This window comes from Papio anubis, chromosome 2, assembly GCF_008728515.1.
Source record: "Papio anubis isolate 15944 chromosome 2, Panubis1.0, whole genome shotgun sequence".
Lineage (NCBI taxonomy): Eukaryota > Metazoa > Chordata > Mammalia > Primates > Cercopithecidae > Papio > Papio anubis.
Genome location: NC_044977.1, coordinates 43055972 through 43072604, shown reverse-complemented (window position 1 = coordinate 43072604; position 16633 = coordinate 43055972). Strand labels below are relative to the sequence as shown.

General features: G+C 54.6%; 1 protein-coding gene across 1 annotated transcript in view; it reads left to right on the top strand.

The window, feature by feature from the left end:
* The window catches only part of ADCY5 (adenylate cyclase 5), a 164405-nt gene extending 148005 nt beyond the window's left edge, over positions 1–16400 (top strand). Inside the window, exons 16-21 of the mRNA XM_003894021.5 lie at positions 1139–1168; positions 2310–2442; positions 7264–7527; positions 8681–8885; positions 11846–11970; positions 13922–16400. Coding sequence (XP_003894070.2) covers positions 1139–1168; positions 2310–2442; positions 7264–7527; positions 8681–8885; positions 11846–11970; positions 13922–14050 — 886 coding nt within the window. The 3' untranslated portion in view covers positions 14051–16400. The remainder of the gene's footprint in view (positions 1–1138; positions 1169–2309; positions 2443–7263; positions 7528–8680; positions 8886–11845; positions 11971–13921) is intronic.
* The last annotated feature ends 233 nt before the right edge of the window (positions 16401–16633 follow it).

Below are 16633 nucleotides of genomic sequence, written 5' to 3'. Positions count from 1 at the left end.
CACAAAGACGTGGGGCAGTCGAGCATGGGACAGGCTGCAGTCCTTTGAGGAGGAAGAACAGGTCCAGGAACTTTCTACCCATGGGTCGGGACTGGAGCAGGGAATGTTGCCCTCCTCTTACTGCTCCTTCCCCGTCCCTAGCATCTCGTCTTCAGGTGCTGAAGCTGGCAGCAGACAGTAAAGGTTATTTCTGGATTGGGAGACCGTGGTTTGGCTCTAGGGCAACATTTTCCAATAGATAAAAAGTGGGCCGGGTGCAGTAGCTCACGCCTGTGATCCCAGCACTTCGGGAGGCTGAGGTGGGTGGATCAGTTGAGTCCAGCCTGGCCAACAAAATCCTGTGTCTACTAGAAATATAAAAATTAGTCAAGCGTGGTGGCATGTGCCTGTAATCCCAGCTACTTGGGAGACTGAGGCACAAGAATAGCTTGAACTCAGGAGGTGGCAGTTACAGTGAGCCAAGACTGCACCACTGCTCTCCAGCCTGGAAGATAGAGCAAGACTCTGTCTCAAAAAAAAAAAAAACAAAAACCACTTATGTAATTTAAAATTTTCTTATAGCCATATTAAAAAGGCAAAAAGTATAATTTGACTTTTATTTAATGAGTACTATATAGCCAGAATATCATTTTAAGATATAATCAGTATAAAATTTTTAATGAAATATTTTACCTTTTTTTACACTAATTATTCAAAACCTGGTGTATGTTTTACACGTACAGCACATTTTAGCTTGCACCAGCCCCGTGTTAAGTCTCAGCAGCTGCATGTGGCCAGCGGCTGCCACACCAAGCAGCGCAGCTGTGGGATCTCCTCCACTCCCTCTGGATGGCAGCAGAGGCCTGGGAGAGGGAGAGGCAGGCAGGCCTCCACCCAGGCAGATGGGCTGGGTCAGGGAAGGCAGGGTTTCAGGTAAGAGCTGGGTGGTTTGTGGTCATGAGTATCCAATGCTAGTTGGGGCTGCGTTTTCTACCACCTCCCATCCTGAAAGTGTCCTTGAATATGGAGGGGTTGGGGCTGTGGAGCCAGGAGCAGCAGTGGTGGGGACAGCCGAGCAGGGCGTGGGGGCCGAGCAGGAGTGGAGGCCGCCTTATGCCGAAGGGTGGCCCTGACCAGTCTTCCCCAACTCTCTTCACAGAGACTTCTTCAACAACGGGACCTCCCAGTGGTGAGTTGATGCTCCTCAGATAGGGCTGCTCCCTGCCCTCAGCACAGAGCAGACAGGGAAGGCAGCTGGTGCCCAGGTGGGAGGGGCCTTGGTGGCAAGGTGGGTAATGAAGGAGGAGGCCAGCAGGAGCAGGGAGGCTGGTTCCTCCTGGGGCAGCAAGGCATCCTGAGGGGCAGAGGCCCTGGTCACTTTCATGATCCCCACCAAGGTGATCTGTAGGCTCTGTGGTTGGGATCACCGGCTTCAGATCATTCCATAGGCCTCATTTTAAAGCATTTAGCCTCAAGCTCTTCCCCAGGAGCCCGTGAGAACCCCAGACCCAGGAGAATGGAAGCTGGTACCCACTTTCCCTCTGGAGTTGAGGAATAAAGGCGAGAGCTGCAGCGCTTGTGGGACCCGTCCCTGCATTGAGGGCTGCTGCCTGGGCAAGGAGGGAGGTGGTGACTGGAGCCTCTGTGCAGCCTTCCAGGGCGTGAGCTCTCGGCTGGCACAAGACGTAGGGTTTGGAATGGCCGCTTTTGTTAAGAGTATCTATTAGTAACAAAAATAGAATTAGACAATAATGCTACTAGTTTTGGAGCACCTACTGTTTGTCAGATGCTGCACTAAGCATTTTGTTTATAATATCTCTTTAATCCTTACTACCATCTTGAAATGTGGGTATTGTTATCCTGTTGTACACAGATAAGCAAACTAAAGTTCAGAGAGATTAAGACACTTGCCCAAGGTTGCCCAGAGACAGGGTCAGCATGGCCTGCCTGGCCCCCTTGTACTGCACCCACTGCCCCTGTCTTGTCCAGAGAAGGATCTGGATGTACATGCTGCCTTTTAGAAGGGCCGAGTTCATCCCCTGATCTGACAAGAGGGGAGCTCCCAAGTGACGGGGGATTATGAGGTGTCAGGAGAGGAGTAATGGCTGCCTGGGCTGCAGGTGCAAGCAGGGTCTGAGATGGGGCCGCCAGCCAGGAAGGCTTCCTGGAGGAGGCATGCGTGAGGCAAAGTTTGAGCAGGGGGATAAGGAAGAGGGGAAGGTATAGTGGGAGGAAGAAAAACAGGACAGCAGTGGGTGGGGGTGGGGGGTCCTCAGAGCCCGCTGTGAGGAGCCAGGGCGGTCTCAGGCCTGCCCACCTCCTACCCGCAGCCCTGAGCACGCAACCAAGGTGGCATTGAAGGTGGTGACGCCCATCATCATCTCAGTCTTTGTGCTGGCCCTGTACCTGCACGCCCAGCAGGTGGAGTCCACTGCCCGCCTCGACTTCCTCTGGAAACTGCAGGTGGGTGGACCTGGGGCTGGACCTGGGGAGGGGAGGCATTTGGGAGCAGGTGACAGAGACAACAGGCTCGTGTCCTGGGCCAGGCCAAGCTGGGCCTTTGTTTTACACTGACAAGCTGTCCTGCTCAGGCCCCATCGAAGCCACTTGATGCCCCATGTCCCCGTGGGTCTGCTCCCTGCTCTCTGGAGCCAAGGGGCAAAACCCTGGGACTTACTGCATGCAGACAAACCCATGCTGACAGTGCTGGGACTCTGATGGGCCCAGGAGGCATGCTTTGAAGTCAGCAAATACTGGCGGGGCACTTACTTTGTGTGCTGCCACGCAGGGACAGAGGGGGAGGTGCGGGCAGGTCCTTTGTGGTGGGGGCAGCAATGGACGGTGGGGGAAGGAAGAGTGGCAAGAGGTGAGTGGAGGAGTAGGGAAGGAGTGTGGCCAGGGTAGGGAGCTGGTACCAAAGGCTGCTCAGCAGGGCTTGACCTGGCCAGAGCTGGGTCGAAGACTCCTCCAGAGGGGATGGACTGAAGGAGCAAAGACTGTTGACCATGCTGCGTGCATTCCAGCCAATATGGCTCTCCAGGATGCATGCCCCGTGCCCTGTGCCTTGTCTCCCTGGAGGAAGGGGTGCCCGTGGGCCAGGTTACCTGCTGGAGCATCTCGGAAAGGCCAGGAGGGAGTGCCCAAGAACGCTCAGCAGGAGAAAGCCCTGTCTTCCTGTGGGCTGCCTCACACCTTTTATTCCAGCCCAGCCCTGTGCAGAGCTTAGCCTGGCCTGGTCTCTACCTCTTCTGGCCCAGCCCCTATCTCCAGACCACTTGAGCTCACCCACAGCTCTCCTTGACCTCCTCTATCCCAGACTTGTTAGAGGCGTCAGAATGGAAGTCTTTGGGCTGGAGCAGGAGGCCCCGCTTTTTACTGGATGCTGAGTGAGAATGGGGGCAAATGGTTGTCCCTTCTGCTGAGTATTTTGCATGAGTTCTGGCTGGAACTTAGCATGGAGGTCTGTAGTTGGGGGGATCCCCCGAGTTTGGGGGAACCAGGGAGAATCCCAGAAGGGTTCTGTGCAGAATGCCCTTGGGAAGCCCTGGGCTGGGGCACCCTGGGGAAGATCCTGTGTGAGCCTCCCCCTTGCCAGGCCTCTGCCTTCTCCCTCGATCACCTCTTCTTTGGGAACATTTTCAGGAGGCTCGCATTTTTCTGCATTTGCTCTATCACCCCCCGCCATATGTACTTTCTGACATGATGCCTCATCACCCCTAAATACTCCCATGTCTACCTTGCAAAAACAAGGACACTCCCTGCGTCATCCCTGCATACCCTCCCCACCTAGGCGATCACCAGGGGTGCGGCAGGCCCCACTTAGTGTTGCCAGCTGTCCTGATGCTGGTCCAGGATCCTGTGCATGGGCCCTCTGCATCGAGCTGTTCCGGTCTGCAGCAGATCCTCAGTCTCTCCTCGTCTCACAGTCCTTGCCAATCTTAAAGAACTTGTTATTCCGGGACCTTCAGACCCATGTCCAGACTCAGGCTGAGCCCTTCCTGGAGGAAGCACACAGAAATGGAGCCGGGCACCCCTCGATGCCTCACACTGAGAGACTCTACCGCGTTGACCCATCCCACCACTGTTGATGTCAGCCCTGATGCCTGCTCAGCCGGCATCACCAGATTTCTCCACTGTCAAGTCCCCCTTTTCCCCTTTGTATTTGACTAGCACTTTATGGAAAGAGAGTCTGATATTCCAGTAATTTTCTGATCCTCAGCAAATCTCTGCCCAGCAACCTTTGCATCCATGGTGGCTCCTGCTTGTCTCAGTGCCTGCGGTGGAAATGCCCGATAGCAATGCCCAGTGTCCACCATTCCTTCTGGACTTGCTGGTTGGCATTCTACTACACAGAAGAGCTGTCCCTCCTCCTCCATTGATTTGCTTATTTATTCACTTCTCTACCTCAGCCTAGACTCACAGATTCCCATGTAATCCAGTGGGTTATCATCTGCAACCTTCACTATTTTAATACTCAAATTGTCCTAGGTTTGGCCCATGTGCATTTCAAGTTGTTGTCTGTGTTATCTGACAGGTCTCCATCACGCTTTGAGCTTTTCCTGACTTTATAACACAAGCGATCTCAGGGTAATCTTGTGCTTTCCCTGCTGCAGCCCAGGAATCTGATTTCTTCAAAGAGCCCTCCCTCATTCTTTATAGTAGAGAGTGGTGTTTAGAAACCAAGGTCTGAGTGCTTGGTGTGCTCGCTGCTTGTAGGTCCTCTCCATGGACAACGCTAAGAAAGATATGTAAGTGTGGAAACATACGTGGAAACGTGTGTACATATGTATCTATACTACTTCAGTATCCATCTGTATAGATCTTCTTTTAATAATCCTGAGTTCATACCACTATCTCCCATTTTAATCCAATACCTCAGGCTTCTTCCCAGCCTTCCCTTTTCCATGCTTGCAATGTCATTTCTGGCAATGAGAAAGTCCCCTCCCATTATCTTTCATATATGTGTTTATTTGCTCAGTCGTGACCCCCACCACCCTCTCCCCTTCTGTGTGTACACACATGCACATGAGTGTGTGTGCGTGTGTGTGTGTGTAGGAATGTGTGAGTGAGCCTGTGTCTATCTGCCAGCCTGTGGCAACCTCTCTCCCTGAAGTTTTCCAGCAGGTCCCTCATTCTCCCATTCTTCCCCTGGGATTTTGGGAGAGGGAGCCAACAGCACATAAATACAAATAAAGAAACGCCAGAAAGCAGGCCCTTGGGATGGGTGAGTGATAGTCCCTGCCCCACCCCCAGACTGGCTCCAGCAGCCCCTGTACAGTTGGCTGGTAGGTGGACTCCTCAGCATTCTTGAAGCACCTGCACAAGGATTACACTCTGACCTGCCAGGTCCCCACCTGGCCCCCTCCTGACCTAACTGCAGGGTCTGAGTTCTCAGGAGAGCCTGCTCTTGTCCCTTCCTCCAGCATTGACCTTAGTGGGGCCACCAAGAGGCTGTAGCCCCCTGAACCTTTCTGGACCCTGCCAGGGCCCAGCCCCAGAAGTAGTTGGCTCCATTGGCAGGTGCCCACCTGTGCTGAGGTGGAGTTTGCAGAGGTGGCCGTAGCAACTGGCCTGGCCCTGGGGATTGACTTTGCCCCCAGCAGGAGCCTGCTCTAGCAGCCCTGCCCCCAGCCTCCACCTCCATTCTGTCTGACACTTTGGGCTGATGCTGTCTGCCACCTGCAGGGTGCATCAAAGGAGCTGCAGTGCTCCTGGCATCCCTGGGCCCCCAGGCATGTGTCTCAGCAGAGGTAGGAGCAGGACTATCTAGTGTGGTGCATTTTCAGAGGCAAATTAACTGACTGCCGGGCTCCTCCATGGGACAGCCTGTGAGAAGAAGCACAGGAATGCCCCCCGCCCCCAGCCTTCTCCCATGGGCACAGCTGTTTCAGAGCCAGACACAGGTAGCCTTATTCATGGGGAGGGGCATTTCTGCCTCCCAGGAGCTTAGGTTACCTGGGCAGGAAGACTGGGCAAGAAGATAGCACAGACAAGCTGACTCCCCGCACCTCTGTGGGTGGTGGTGGAAGGCGGGGCCCTTTAGCATCCAGGACCCCTCGGGCTGATCCCTGTCCTCACAGCCACATTCCCAGGGACTCCAGAGGCCACCAGGCCATAAGCAGCACAGTCAGGAGCCCATTCACCTTAGGGGCAGGGCTGGCCGTTGAGCCTTGGGGTCCTGGATCTTCTGCCCTGGGAGCTCTTCCTCCCTGCTGGACCCAGGTCCTGAAGCCTTGGAAAGGGACGCCAGCTCCTTCCCCATGGACAGCCACCACCCACAGGGACAGCCAAGGTCCTGAGAGTCAGTCCTGGTCCTGCTATAGATTCTACTTGCAGCCGAGCAGAAAGGTGTCTTCATTTAGTTAGGAAAAGCCCAAGTGGGCCAGCCAGACTTTTCAAAGTGGCTATGCTAATTAATGATCTTCTCCTGGTTGGTTTTGCCAACACGGTCACTCCCAGTTAAAGGGGGCCATGTTATCTGCCCCCACGGGTGAGGAAGCCAGCTGACCACTACAATGCAGTGTCTCATGAAGACTCTTGTTAGATGATTCCTTGCCACACCTCAGTGTGTGACACCTCTTCCCTTCAGCACCTTGTAGGGCACTACTGGCTTCTTGACGCAAGGGATCTGCACTATCCTTTAACCTGGAGGGTAGGTGACCACAAAATCCCACTGCACAGACCCAGGACCCAAACTGGGGGGTAAACTAAAGTCACTGGTGATGTCCCATCCTCATCCCAGGGGGTCCCTCATGGCACTTGCTCCTCCTGGCTGCACCTGGCTCTGGGGCAAGTCTGCCCTCCTGGGAGGCAGGGACATTGGGCAGGGCTTTGGGCTGTTTTCCCCCACAGGTCCGTCAATTAAGGTAATGAACAGTGGAGGAGCACCACGGAGCTGGAGGGCTGTGTGGGCTGTGTTTTGGATTCTTTTCCCCTCCAGCCTGGTTCTGGCCTTTGGCAGACAGGATCCTTGCAGCCTCGCCTCCAGGCCTGTTCCTGCTCGGGGCTCCCCCCTGCAGGCTCAGCACCCCCAGAGAGGCCGGCAGAGAGTTCAATGCTCAGAAATGTCTTTTCTGATTGTCGAAGTCCTGCTCTTTGGAGAAAACCTGGAAGTGGAAACAGCAGAGGGAGGAGGAGAGACAGCGGTACTTGCCAACATCCTGGGCACGAGTTGGCATTTGCGTGACTGGCGCTTTTTCTCCGGGCCATGGAGAGGAGGAGGTGGAGGGGCCAACACCTGGGCTCGCGCTGGCATCTGGGTGACTTGCAGTCTTTTTCTCCCAGGCCACAGAGGAGAAGGAGGAGATGGAGGAGCTGCAGGCCTACAACCGGCGACTGCTGCACAACATCCTGCCCAAGGATGTGGCCGCTCACTTCCTGGCCCGCGAGCGGCGCAACGATGAGCTCTACTATCAGTCCTGTGAGTGCGTGGCGGTCATGTTCGCCTCCATCGCCAACTTCTCCGAGTTCTACGTTGAACTGGAGGCCAACAATGAGGGTGTCGAGTGCCTGCGGCTACTCAATGAGATCATCGCTGACTTTGATGAGGTGCACAGTGGGGCCTGGGTCAGGCTGTGTTCCTGGGAGGGGCCTACAGGTCCCTGGTGTGGGAGGGATGTGAAGAGACCTGGCGTCCCCTTCTACCATCCTGACATAAACAGTGATGATGAGAGCTCTACCGGCAGGAACCTGACTATGTCCCCAGGTGCTGCAGTGGGCACCTTGGACACATGGCCTGTCTCATCATCATGTGACAGATGAGGAAACTGAGGCCGACAGACTTCAAGTGTCTGCCTAAGGTCACTGCCAGTAAGTGGCAGAGCTGGGGTTTCAGCCCACACTATTTGAACTTAGCCTTTGGCGGCCGCCTGACTGGCTCGCTGACTGCCATTCCTCTCACGCCATCAAGAGGGCACGGGGCCCCAGGGCCTGGGACAACTCAGTGTCAGGACCCAGGGCTTTGAGAGAACCAAAGGAAGGAGGAGTCCCTCGGCTAAGGGAGGAGGCAGGACAAAGATGCGAGGCCCTGAGCAGTGGAGGCCAAATTGAGGCATTCTTTCATTTCCTTCTCATACCCCTGTTGAGCACCCGGCGTGTGGAGGAACTGGGGATGCGGAGCCCTGTAGCGCAGTCTCGCCCCCGGGAGCTCCTGAGTCATCGGTGTCAGAGGGGCCACCCCAGCGGGCTGGCATGGCCTGGACACAGGGCGCAGAGAGGAGCAAGACGATGGAGCTGGGCCAGGCAGTGTTGGGAACAGCCTGCGAGACTCCTGGGGCAGTGGAGTGATGGGATTTGGCTGAATTGAGTCTGGGAAGGCTTCTAGGAGGGCTGAGGCCAGGGGTAGGGAAAGAGTGTCCTGATGGACAAATGGAGGTTTTCCTGGGTGGGATGGGGGCGTGAGCTTGTTGAAGAGGAGACAAGAGATTCAGAGGTGACCAGTGACCTTGTCTTCAGGGCTCTTGGCATGAGGGTGGGCAGGTAGCCCGCAGGCACTGTCCGGCGGGTGAGAGTGTGGAGGGGCCTGGCTGTGTCAGGAGCGTTGCAAGCATTACACTGATGAGGGTGGAGACAGGCCCACTGTGTGAAGAGGGGACACATGAAGGGCCATGCTGCTGCACTTCCCTGCACATCCTCTGTCCCTCCCTGTGGCCCTCGGTGTCCCAGGGTTGAGGGTGACCCAGGTTTGGCCTCTTTCATCCAGATCATCAGCGAGGATCGGTTCCGGCAGCTGGAGAAGATCAAGACCATCGGCAGCACCTACATGGCTGCCTCCGGCCTCAACGACTCCACCTACGACAAGGTGGGCAAGACCCACATCAAGGCACTGGCCGACTTTGCCATGAAGCTGATGGACCAGATGAAGTACATCAATGAGCACTCTTTCAACAACTTCCAGATGAAGATCGGTGAGTGGGGCCCCCGGCAGTGCTGAGCCCAGGGTGCAGTCAGGAGGAGGGCTGGCAGGAGCTCCCCCATACCCCAGCCCGCATCCGCCATTGTGGTCCCAAGGTAGAAGGTCAGGGGCAGCCGAGGCTGATGTGGCATGTTCCCTGCCCTTAGTAGGTGGGGGCAGGCATGGGTCACTCACAGTGGAACCCGCCCAGAGCCTGGCGATGCCTCTGCTGCCTTTTGACATGAGGGCCACATGGGCAGGACACCCCTTGGTGAGTTCCCACCTCACTCAGATGCAGGGATGGCCTGGTGGGGCCCAGGCTGTGCCTGCTCGAAGGGCTTTGTCGGGGGTACTCTGTGCCGAGGACATGGGGCCTTCTGGTGGTCGCAGCACGGGCAGATGGCAGTCCCATTTATTTCAAGTAATACTGACCTAACAGCATTGTTTTATTTAAAAGTATTCCACATTCATTCAGTAAAAATGGAAAACAGTAAAATCAAATACTGGATACATTTTAAATACAAAATGCATAAACATGTTACCAGTCATTAAATTTGCAAATTTAGAACATTAAACATGTAAGCTGCAAAATCGTTAGCAAAATAAAGTGAAACAGTTTGAAAAAACTAAACATTCAAAGAATCATGTGATAGTGACTGTGAAATGATTCTATTCCGACTTTTTAAAAAGAGTAACTTTTTGCTCTTTTTATACAAGTTTCAAGTAGGGTTATTGTTGAGTCGAGGTGGGGAGCAAAATCTTCCAGTGGCTGCTCATCCACACAAACCAGGGAAAGAAACGGTGAGAAGCCTGTGATAGGTCAGAGCCCTGGATCTGCCTGGACTCCTTTGTCACGTGCCTCGCCTTGGTTGGATGGCTCTGGAGGGGCTGTGCCAATGCCTCTGTGGCGTCCGACAGAGGTCCTGAATCAGTTTCAAAATAGTCATGACCATATTCTTGCTCAGAAAGTCTTTGAACCAAAAACATATGTATTTTTCTTTTTTTTTCTAAGTCAGTGTTGTTTCATTACCCCTAACCTTTCATTTTGACAAGTTTCAACTCTAGAGAAGAGTTGAAAAAATGGTACAATGAAAACCCAGGTACACACTGCCCCGTGTGTTCCACCCTCCTGTGTCCATAAAATGACTGTGGAATGCCAGCTCTGAACTCGTTCCACAAAGCTTGAGGCATTTCTGCAGTTTGTTTGTCCTTAGAATGGATCTTACCGAGGGTGTACAGTCTGATGGCGCACAAGTTGGTCTTGCAATAGAAAGCTGACGCAGTGGAGTGTTGCTCCTCCTGAGGTCTGTGGAGGTAAAGAATGCTTTCTGAACGAGCAGGCCTTTGTTCTATTCGCCATTTAATGCATTATCAACTCCCTGGGTATGTTTCAAACCATCGGTGATTCAGATTTCAAAGTTTTAAAAATCACAATTATCACCCACAAAAATACGGGCATTTCAATTCTCAAAATTAACACATTATACCGAAATATTGGATGACTAAAAACCAGTATTGTGATCATTCGTGTCCTTAGGAGACATTTTGTTGCAGCCAGAGTGTCAGGAATCGGGCTTTCCCTGGGCCAGCTGGCTTGCTGTATCCCATAGGCACAGTGCTTTGTGGGCTTGGCCAGGTTTGCATCCTGCACTGGCTGCTGGAGGCCCCGAGACAGCCAGCTGGGAGTTCGCTTTAAGTGATGTGCAGCCTACATTTTTGCATTAACGTCATACACTCTTGGTCTTGTGTAACACTGACATTCTTGTTTTCCTTTCACCCCATCCTGCTTTGGTTTGTGTTTTGTCCGCCTGCTTTGGTTTGCGTTTTTCTCCCAGTGTGTGTTTTTGAAAAGCCTCAACTCCTTGATTGGACCAGGCCTGGGGACTGAGTGTAGAATCTGCCAAGAAGTAGATAAGGAGCCGGGCAGGCAGCTGGGAGCCTGTGTGGCAGCTCCCTTCCTACAGACTCAGGCCTATCTTCCCTGGGTGGCGTGGCTTTGGGATATAGAAGCCATCAGGGCTCAGTCCAGTCAGCAAGATGGACAGTCCAGCCTGGTGATGGCACATGGGGTATAAAGCTGCCTGTGGCTTGGAAGGACTGATGAGGAGGGTCATGGAAGGAAGTCCTGAGGACTGATGGCATTGCTGACCAAGTGAGGGTCACCAGGGGCCTAGTTTGGAGCTTCTGCTGTGTTTTCAGTCGTGCTCTTCACATACAAGAAACAGGCAACAGTGGTGCTTAGTGAGGACAGTATGAGACCGGCAGGTTACATAGAAAGGAATGCCCCATGCCTGGAGACAGGACAGGAAATGTCTAGAGAATATCAGTTGAACCAGATACGTAGGGGCAGGATTTAGCCTGGGGAGGAGGAAAGAGAACGCCTCAGGAGAGAGAAGCAGCTCAGCGAAGGCTCAGAGGCAGTGACGCTCAGCATTGCCTTGGGTGGGATTGGGAAGGTGGGCGGAGGAGAGCCGAAGTGGTGGCTGGAGCTTGGTCGCTGCAGTGTGCCTGCCCCAGCTCAGAGGCGGGGGAGCAGGAGTACTCGGAGAGAGGAGACTGGCACAGGGCGATGAGTTGGCCAGGATCTAAGAGTGAGAATAGCGAGGAAAGAAACAGAAAAATGAGGAAGAGGGAGACAGCCAGTCTGATAGGTTGAGCCTAAATGGCTACAAGAGGAAGAGGATTAGGGAAAGGCAACTGCATTATACAGGAGGCCTTGAAGAGGGCGCTCCTGGTTGAGAGGTGTCCAGGACACAGGTGCAGGCTCCTTGTGTCTTGCATTCACAGGCATTTGATAGGAGCAGAGAAGCGGGAGGCTGCAGGGTTAAGCACGGCCTTGGGCCTGGAGGCCCATGGGTGTCTCAGGCTGGGAGTCAGGACCTGTGGCATGTGGAGAGAGAGATGGTGGCGAGGTCAAGCCAGACGTGTGTCAGTCCTAACCTGATGAGTGTGGCTGATTCCTCTCCCCTGCAGGGCTCAACATCGGCCCCGTGGTGGCCGGGGTGATAGGGGCACGAAAGCCTCAGTACGACATCTGGGGCAATACCGTGAACGTGGCCAGCCGCATGGACAGCACTGGTGTACCTGACCGCATCCAGGTGAGTGCAGGAGAATCCACCACCCCTCACCCCTATGGGAGGGCCTGTGTCTGACACCGAGAGGTCTTCAGGACAGGCCACCCAAAGTTCCCACTCAGAATCTCTGCAGCCAGATTCAAGGGTGTTGGGGCTGTTGACGCTTGGAAGCTTGGAGAACACAATTGTGTTTCAGGCCCTCAGCACCTTGGACAGATCTTCAGGCTTCTGCAGAGCCCTCTACTGGGCATGGAAGGGATTGGGGGCTGTTGGGAGTGGATCTGATTGTAGAGGCTGAGCCGAGAGTGCACATGCAGGCCCCAGTGCCTTCTAGCCCAGGCACACAGAGAGGATACAAAGATGTCTGCAGGGAGCAGGTCTTACCCATTGAGCCTGCAGCATTCCTGGCCTGGCTCAGGAGAGCCAGTGGAGGCTGCTGGCCCTGGGATGGTGCCTCCCCCAGCCCCAGCAGCCATGGGCCCTGGCCAGAGACTCAGAGGCCTTTTCCCCTTGCTCCCTCCTTTGCAAGCTGGGCTTGTGGTTTCCAGGCCTGCTGTTCTTCAGCTGCTGCTTTTTCTCGAGCCTTCCTTGATTCCCTGCTGTAGTCTGATGGCAGAGGCATCGCTCTGGGCAGTAGTCCCCTGCAAGGCCCTCACCCACAGTTCTGCGTGAGGCTCTGGGAAGTCAGCTCGCCTGGCCTCAGTTTCTCCAGGTGCTAACTGTGCTGCTTCTAAGGCCTTTTGCCAACACTGATGATACTGCTTAAATGTCCCGACTTCTCTCCCCCACAGGGCCTCTGAATAAAGAGCCTGACCCCAAGCACAGTCCTGGTCCACTCAGCCTGACCCAGCTGGGGTGTGGAAGCTGACCTGGCTGGGGTGTGGAAGCTGGCCGAGGGGCCTGGCCTTGATGGCCCTTTCTCACCTCCTCCTGCTGAGGAGGGCAGCGGGATGGGCCTAGAGATAGGAGTGAGAGGCTTGTGTGTTTCCAAGGCTTCCAGCCCATTCAGGGACAGGTGCAAGGGACAGCAGCCACCACAATGACCCAGCACCTTACCTTGCGTGGGGCTTTGCCACACAGGAACTGCAGCTAGTAACACAGTGGGGTCCCTCTCAGCAGCCCACCCAGCACTCCCGCCCCTGCCCCCTGGTGCTCCCAGCAGCGGGCTTGCAGCGTGGCTGGGGTGGGGAGCTCTGATGACGCTCACAAACGGCTCTTGGATCATCACAGGAGGCACTGGCCGTGCTGCCACTCCCCACACCTGTCCCCCGCCACTCTCCTCTTTCACCCAGCAATGGGATAGTGAAATTAATGAAGCCATCAGTGAGCTCCCTTCTTTGTTCCAAAAGCTAAAGCAGAGCCAGGTAACAAGACCTGGACCTAAACCCAGGCCCTGCCGTTTATTAAGTGTGTAACCTCAGGCACGTGACTTAGATGCTCTGAGCCTGAGGGTAATAATAGTAGTCACCTCACAGGAAGATGCAGTGAGATAAGCAAAGGCTTTCAAACGACCTGTGGTGAAAAACAGCTTTTCAAAATCATTCTGATCTGTCACGGAGGGATGCTTTTGTACAGCGCACCGGGGACACCCTTGGAGACGGGCTGCAGCCGGGTCAGATGGCTGTGAAAGCTCCCCCGCCCTTACTCTCCACTCCTGAACTTCCCTGGACTCAGGGCAGTCAGTCCATGGACCACAGGCCACACTGAGTGGCACTGAAGCAGCACACGCAAGCTGCCCGTCACAGTGCCTGGCACGAACAGGTGCTGAGGGTGAGAGCTGGCATCACTCTTTTCTTAGGATCCCTTCCACAGTGAGCTGCTGTCACTTTCTGAGAGCGCCACAGTGGGGCAGCTGCCCCCTCCTTCTGTGTCAGGGGTGGCAGCAGGGCTGGGCAGTCAGAGGTGGTTCTACCCCACAGCAGTTCATGGCCAAGGCCATCAGTGGCTTGTCCCCTCTCCTCCTTTTCCCCCACAGGTCACCACGGACATGTACCAGGTGCTGGCCGCCAACACGTACCAACTGGAGTGCCGGGGCGTGGTCAAGGTCAAGGGCAAAGGCGAGATGATGACCTACTTCCTCAATGGAGGGCCCCCGCTCAGTTAGCAGCTGTTGGCCAACGGTGCCAGGCAGCCTGGCCTCCAGAGTCACGGAAGCAGCTTCTCTGTGTGCCGGGGGTGGCGGGGAAGCCATGCTCCAGCCCGCAGGGCTGCGCTGTTGAGATTTTCCACTTGGACTCCAGAGCAGCTGCTGCCTTTGCTGGTGGGCAGCGGCCTCCGACCCAGGCCCTGGGGTGCCAGCGTCCTGCGAGCACCCAGCTGACCAAAGATGTTTCCCTCTGTAGAAGACTCTGCTAGACTGGGTCTGAAGCTTGAGTTTTCTAACAGGTGCTGCTGCACAGGTGGAAAGGAGCCGTGGGAATGTGTGTGTGGCGCGGCCCGGACAAGGGCAGGGCTGAGGGAGGGGCCTCCGACTCAGCTGGGGGTAGACGGGCTCGACTCTGGCCTGGGGGAGCCTAGGGACCCCAGGGGTCTGCTTTTCTATGTGAGCCTTTAAACTTCAGACAGAGAGGCTGCCACCCTGCGCCTGCAGGGGCTTTGGGGCAGGAGTGCTGGCTTTGGAGGGACTGTGGCCTTCATCGTGGTCCTCTGCCCACACCTCCACGCACACAGACAGTGCCCTAGGAGGGAAACAGAACTAATTATGAGGGGGAGGCAAGAGGACGCCAAGCAAGGAGTGGTGATTCTGAGAAAAATATTTATTAAATAAAACAAAACAAGTTCTCCGTGCCCTTCTTTAGACTATGCTAGTTGTATGCGTGTAAGAGACCCACAAGCAAACGAGGACGCCACTCGGGGGGAGGGCAGGGATCCCCACTTGTCTTTTTTGTATTTTTTATTTTGTATTATTGAAAGCCTTGGAGATCTCACAGATATGCCAAATTCTATATTTTGTAAATTCTCTATATTAGAAAACAGCCGTGCACAGCGAGGCGTGTGCTCATTTGTACTGTGCGTATGTTGGCGTATGTGCTGGTGTATACGTGCGTGTGTTCATGCTGTGGAACTGGTCTCACACAGGATGCGTTTCCCTCCTTTCAGATTTGGCAGTTTTGGGTTTTCGCAGGTACCACCAGAGCAGTGGGTGTGTGCTTTTGGGGTACCATATGCTCAGCTTAAGGAGGAGGATGCATGGACACATTGCCCCATCTTTCTCTGACACACGCACACGTGTGTACACACATGCACACACCCTGCTTCCCCTAAGCAAAACGCAGATGGAATGATAAGAAAACAAAAAGCTGCTTTCCCATCCCAGGCCGAGCTGGAACCAAGGGAAGCAACCTCATCCTGAGGCAGGCAGTGTGGCGCCCTCCACCCTCCACGCCCTGAGATTTCAGACGTTTGCTGCTTACAGAGGCGGCTCCCCCGGATTCTGGAGTGCTTACAGAAGGCCAGGTGCTTTGCAGGCTGGGGCAAGAAAGCCAAGCCTCCCTGGCCTACTCAGTTGGCCAAGGTGCAGGTGGCTCTTCTGGGAGCTGTTCACTCAGACAGGGTTGCACTCAGACAGGGTTGCAATGTGCAGCCCTCAGGTTTGAGGAAAGGGAGTGGCCTTGACCTCCACCGGCAAACCAGGCAGAGGAATGGGTAGAGCCCAGCTTTAGAGTCCACAGGGAAAGCTAGCAGGAATTTTGTTTTATCGGGAGGAGGCAGTTAAATATACCAAGAAAAAAATACTATTTTTATAAGCTATGAGGAAGGCATTTGGAAAATGATACTCTACCACAGAATTTGATGGACTCCTTAGGGCCCATGCCCAAATCTTCCCATTGTTTCTCAGGTTAGAATGATCCTCACCTCCAACATGAGCTTGGAGGCGATGAGGCGGTGGCTCTGTGCCAGCTGCCACAATGTGACTTTGATATCCACCTGCACCACCTCTCACTGGGCTCTAGCACCACCCTCCCCTCGCCGCACACGAATCCCACCACAATTCGAACACAGCTCTGAGAAACAAAGTGTGCGGACCCAAAACTGCCAAGCCTGAGTCTGTCCCGTGCTTCTGCTGCTCCATCCTTTGAGTTCTGCATTGCCATCCTGCCGTCGAGGGCTGGAGGCCCGCTTTCTTCCAGCTGTTGTTCTCAAGTTCCCTGCCCCTCCACATCGCCCGCCAGTGGTGTTGGGTTTTCGTTCTGCTTCCAACCTGAGTAAAGTGTGTGTGCTGAGTTCATCCCGTGTTCCCCCATGGTCATGGCCTCCCGGCCCCATGGGGACCCCTCTCTCATCCCAGCAGTGACTGGTGACAGCGTGCAGGTGCAGTGCTAGCTCTTCGTTCCCTCTAAGGGGTGTGCACTCTTTTTATTCCTACTCTTGCAAAAACAGATACAATTATGATTTCCCATGGAAATTGAAAAGTCTATTTAAATAATTTAACTATTAAACACTTTCACTGGTAATGTGTCCTGGTCTGATTTGCAGCTTGGGCCAGGGGGCCCTGGCCCTGGTGTGAAGAACAGTGCACCCAGCCTTCGGGGTGCTGGGGAGGGGAGTCACAGAGGGCAGAGAACTCCCCTGAGCAGGGGACAGCACCTTGCTATAGAGATAATGTTGGCTGAAGACTGCGGTCCTTGTGGCGGCCAGTGGGAGAACACTAGTGACCGTAGCAAGAGTCAGTGTATGGGGCTGGGGA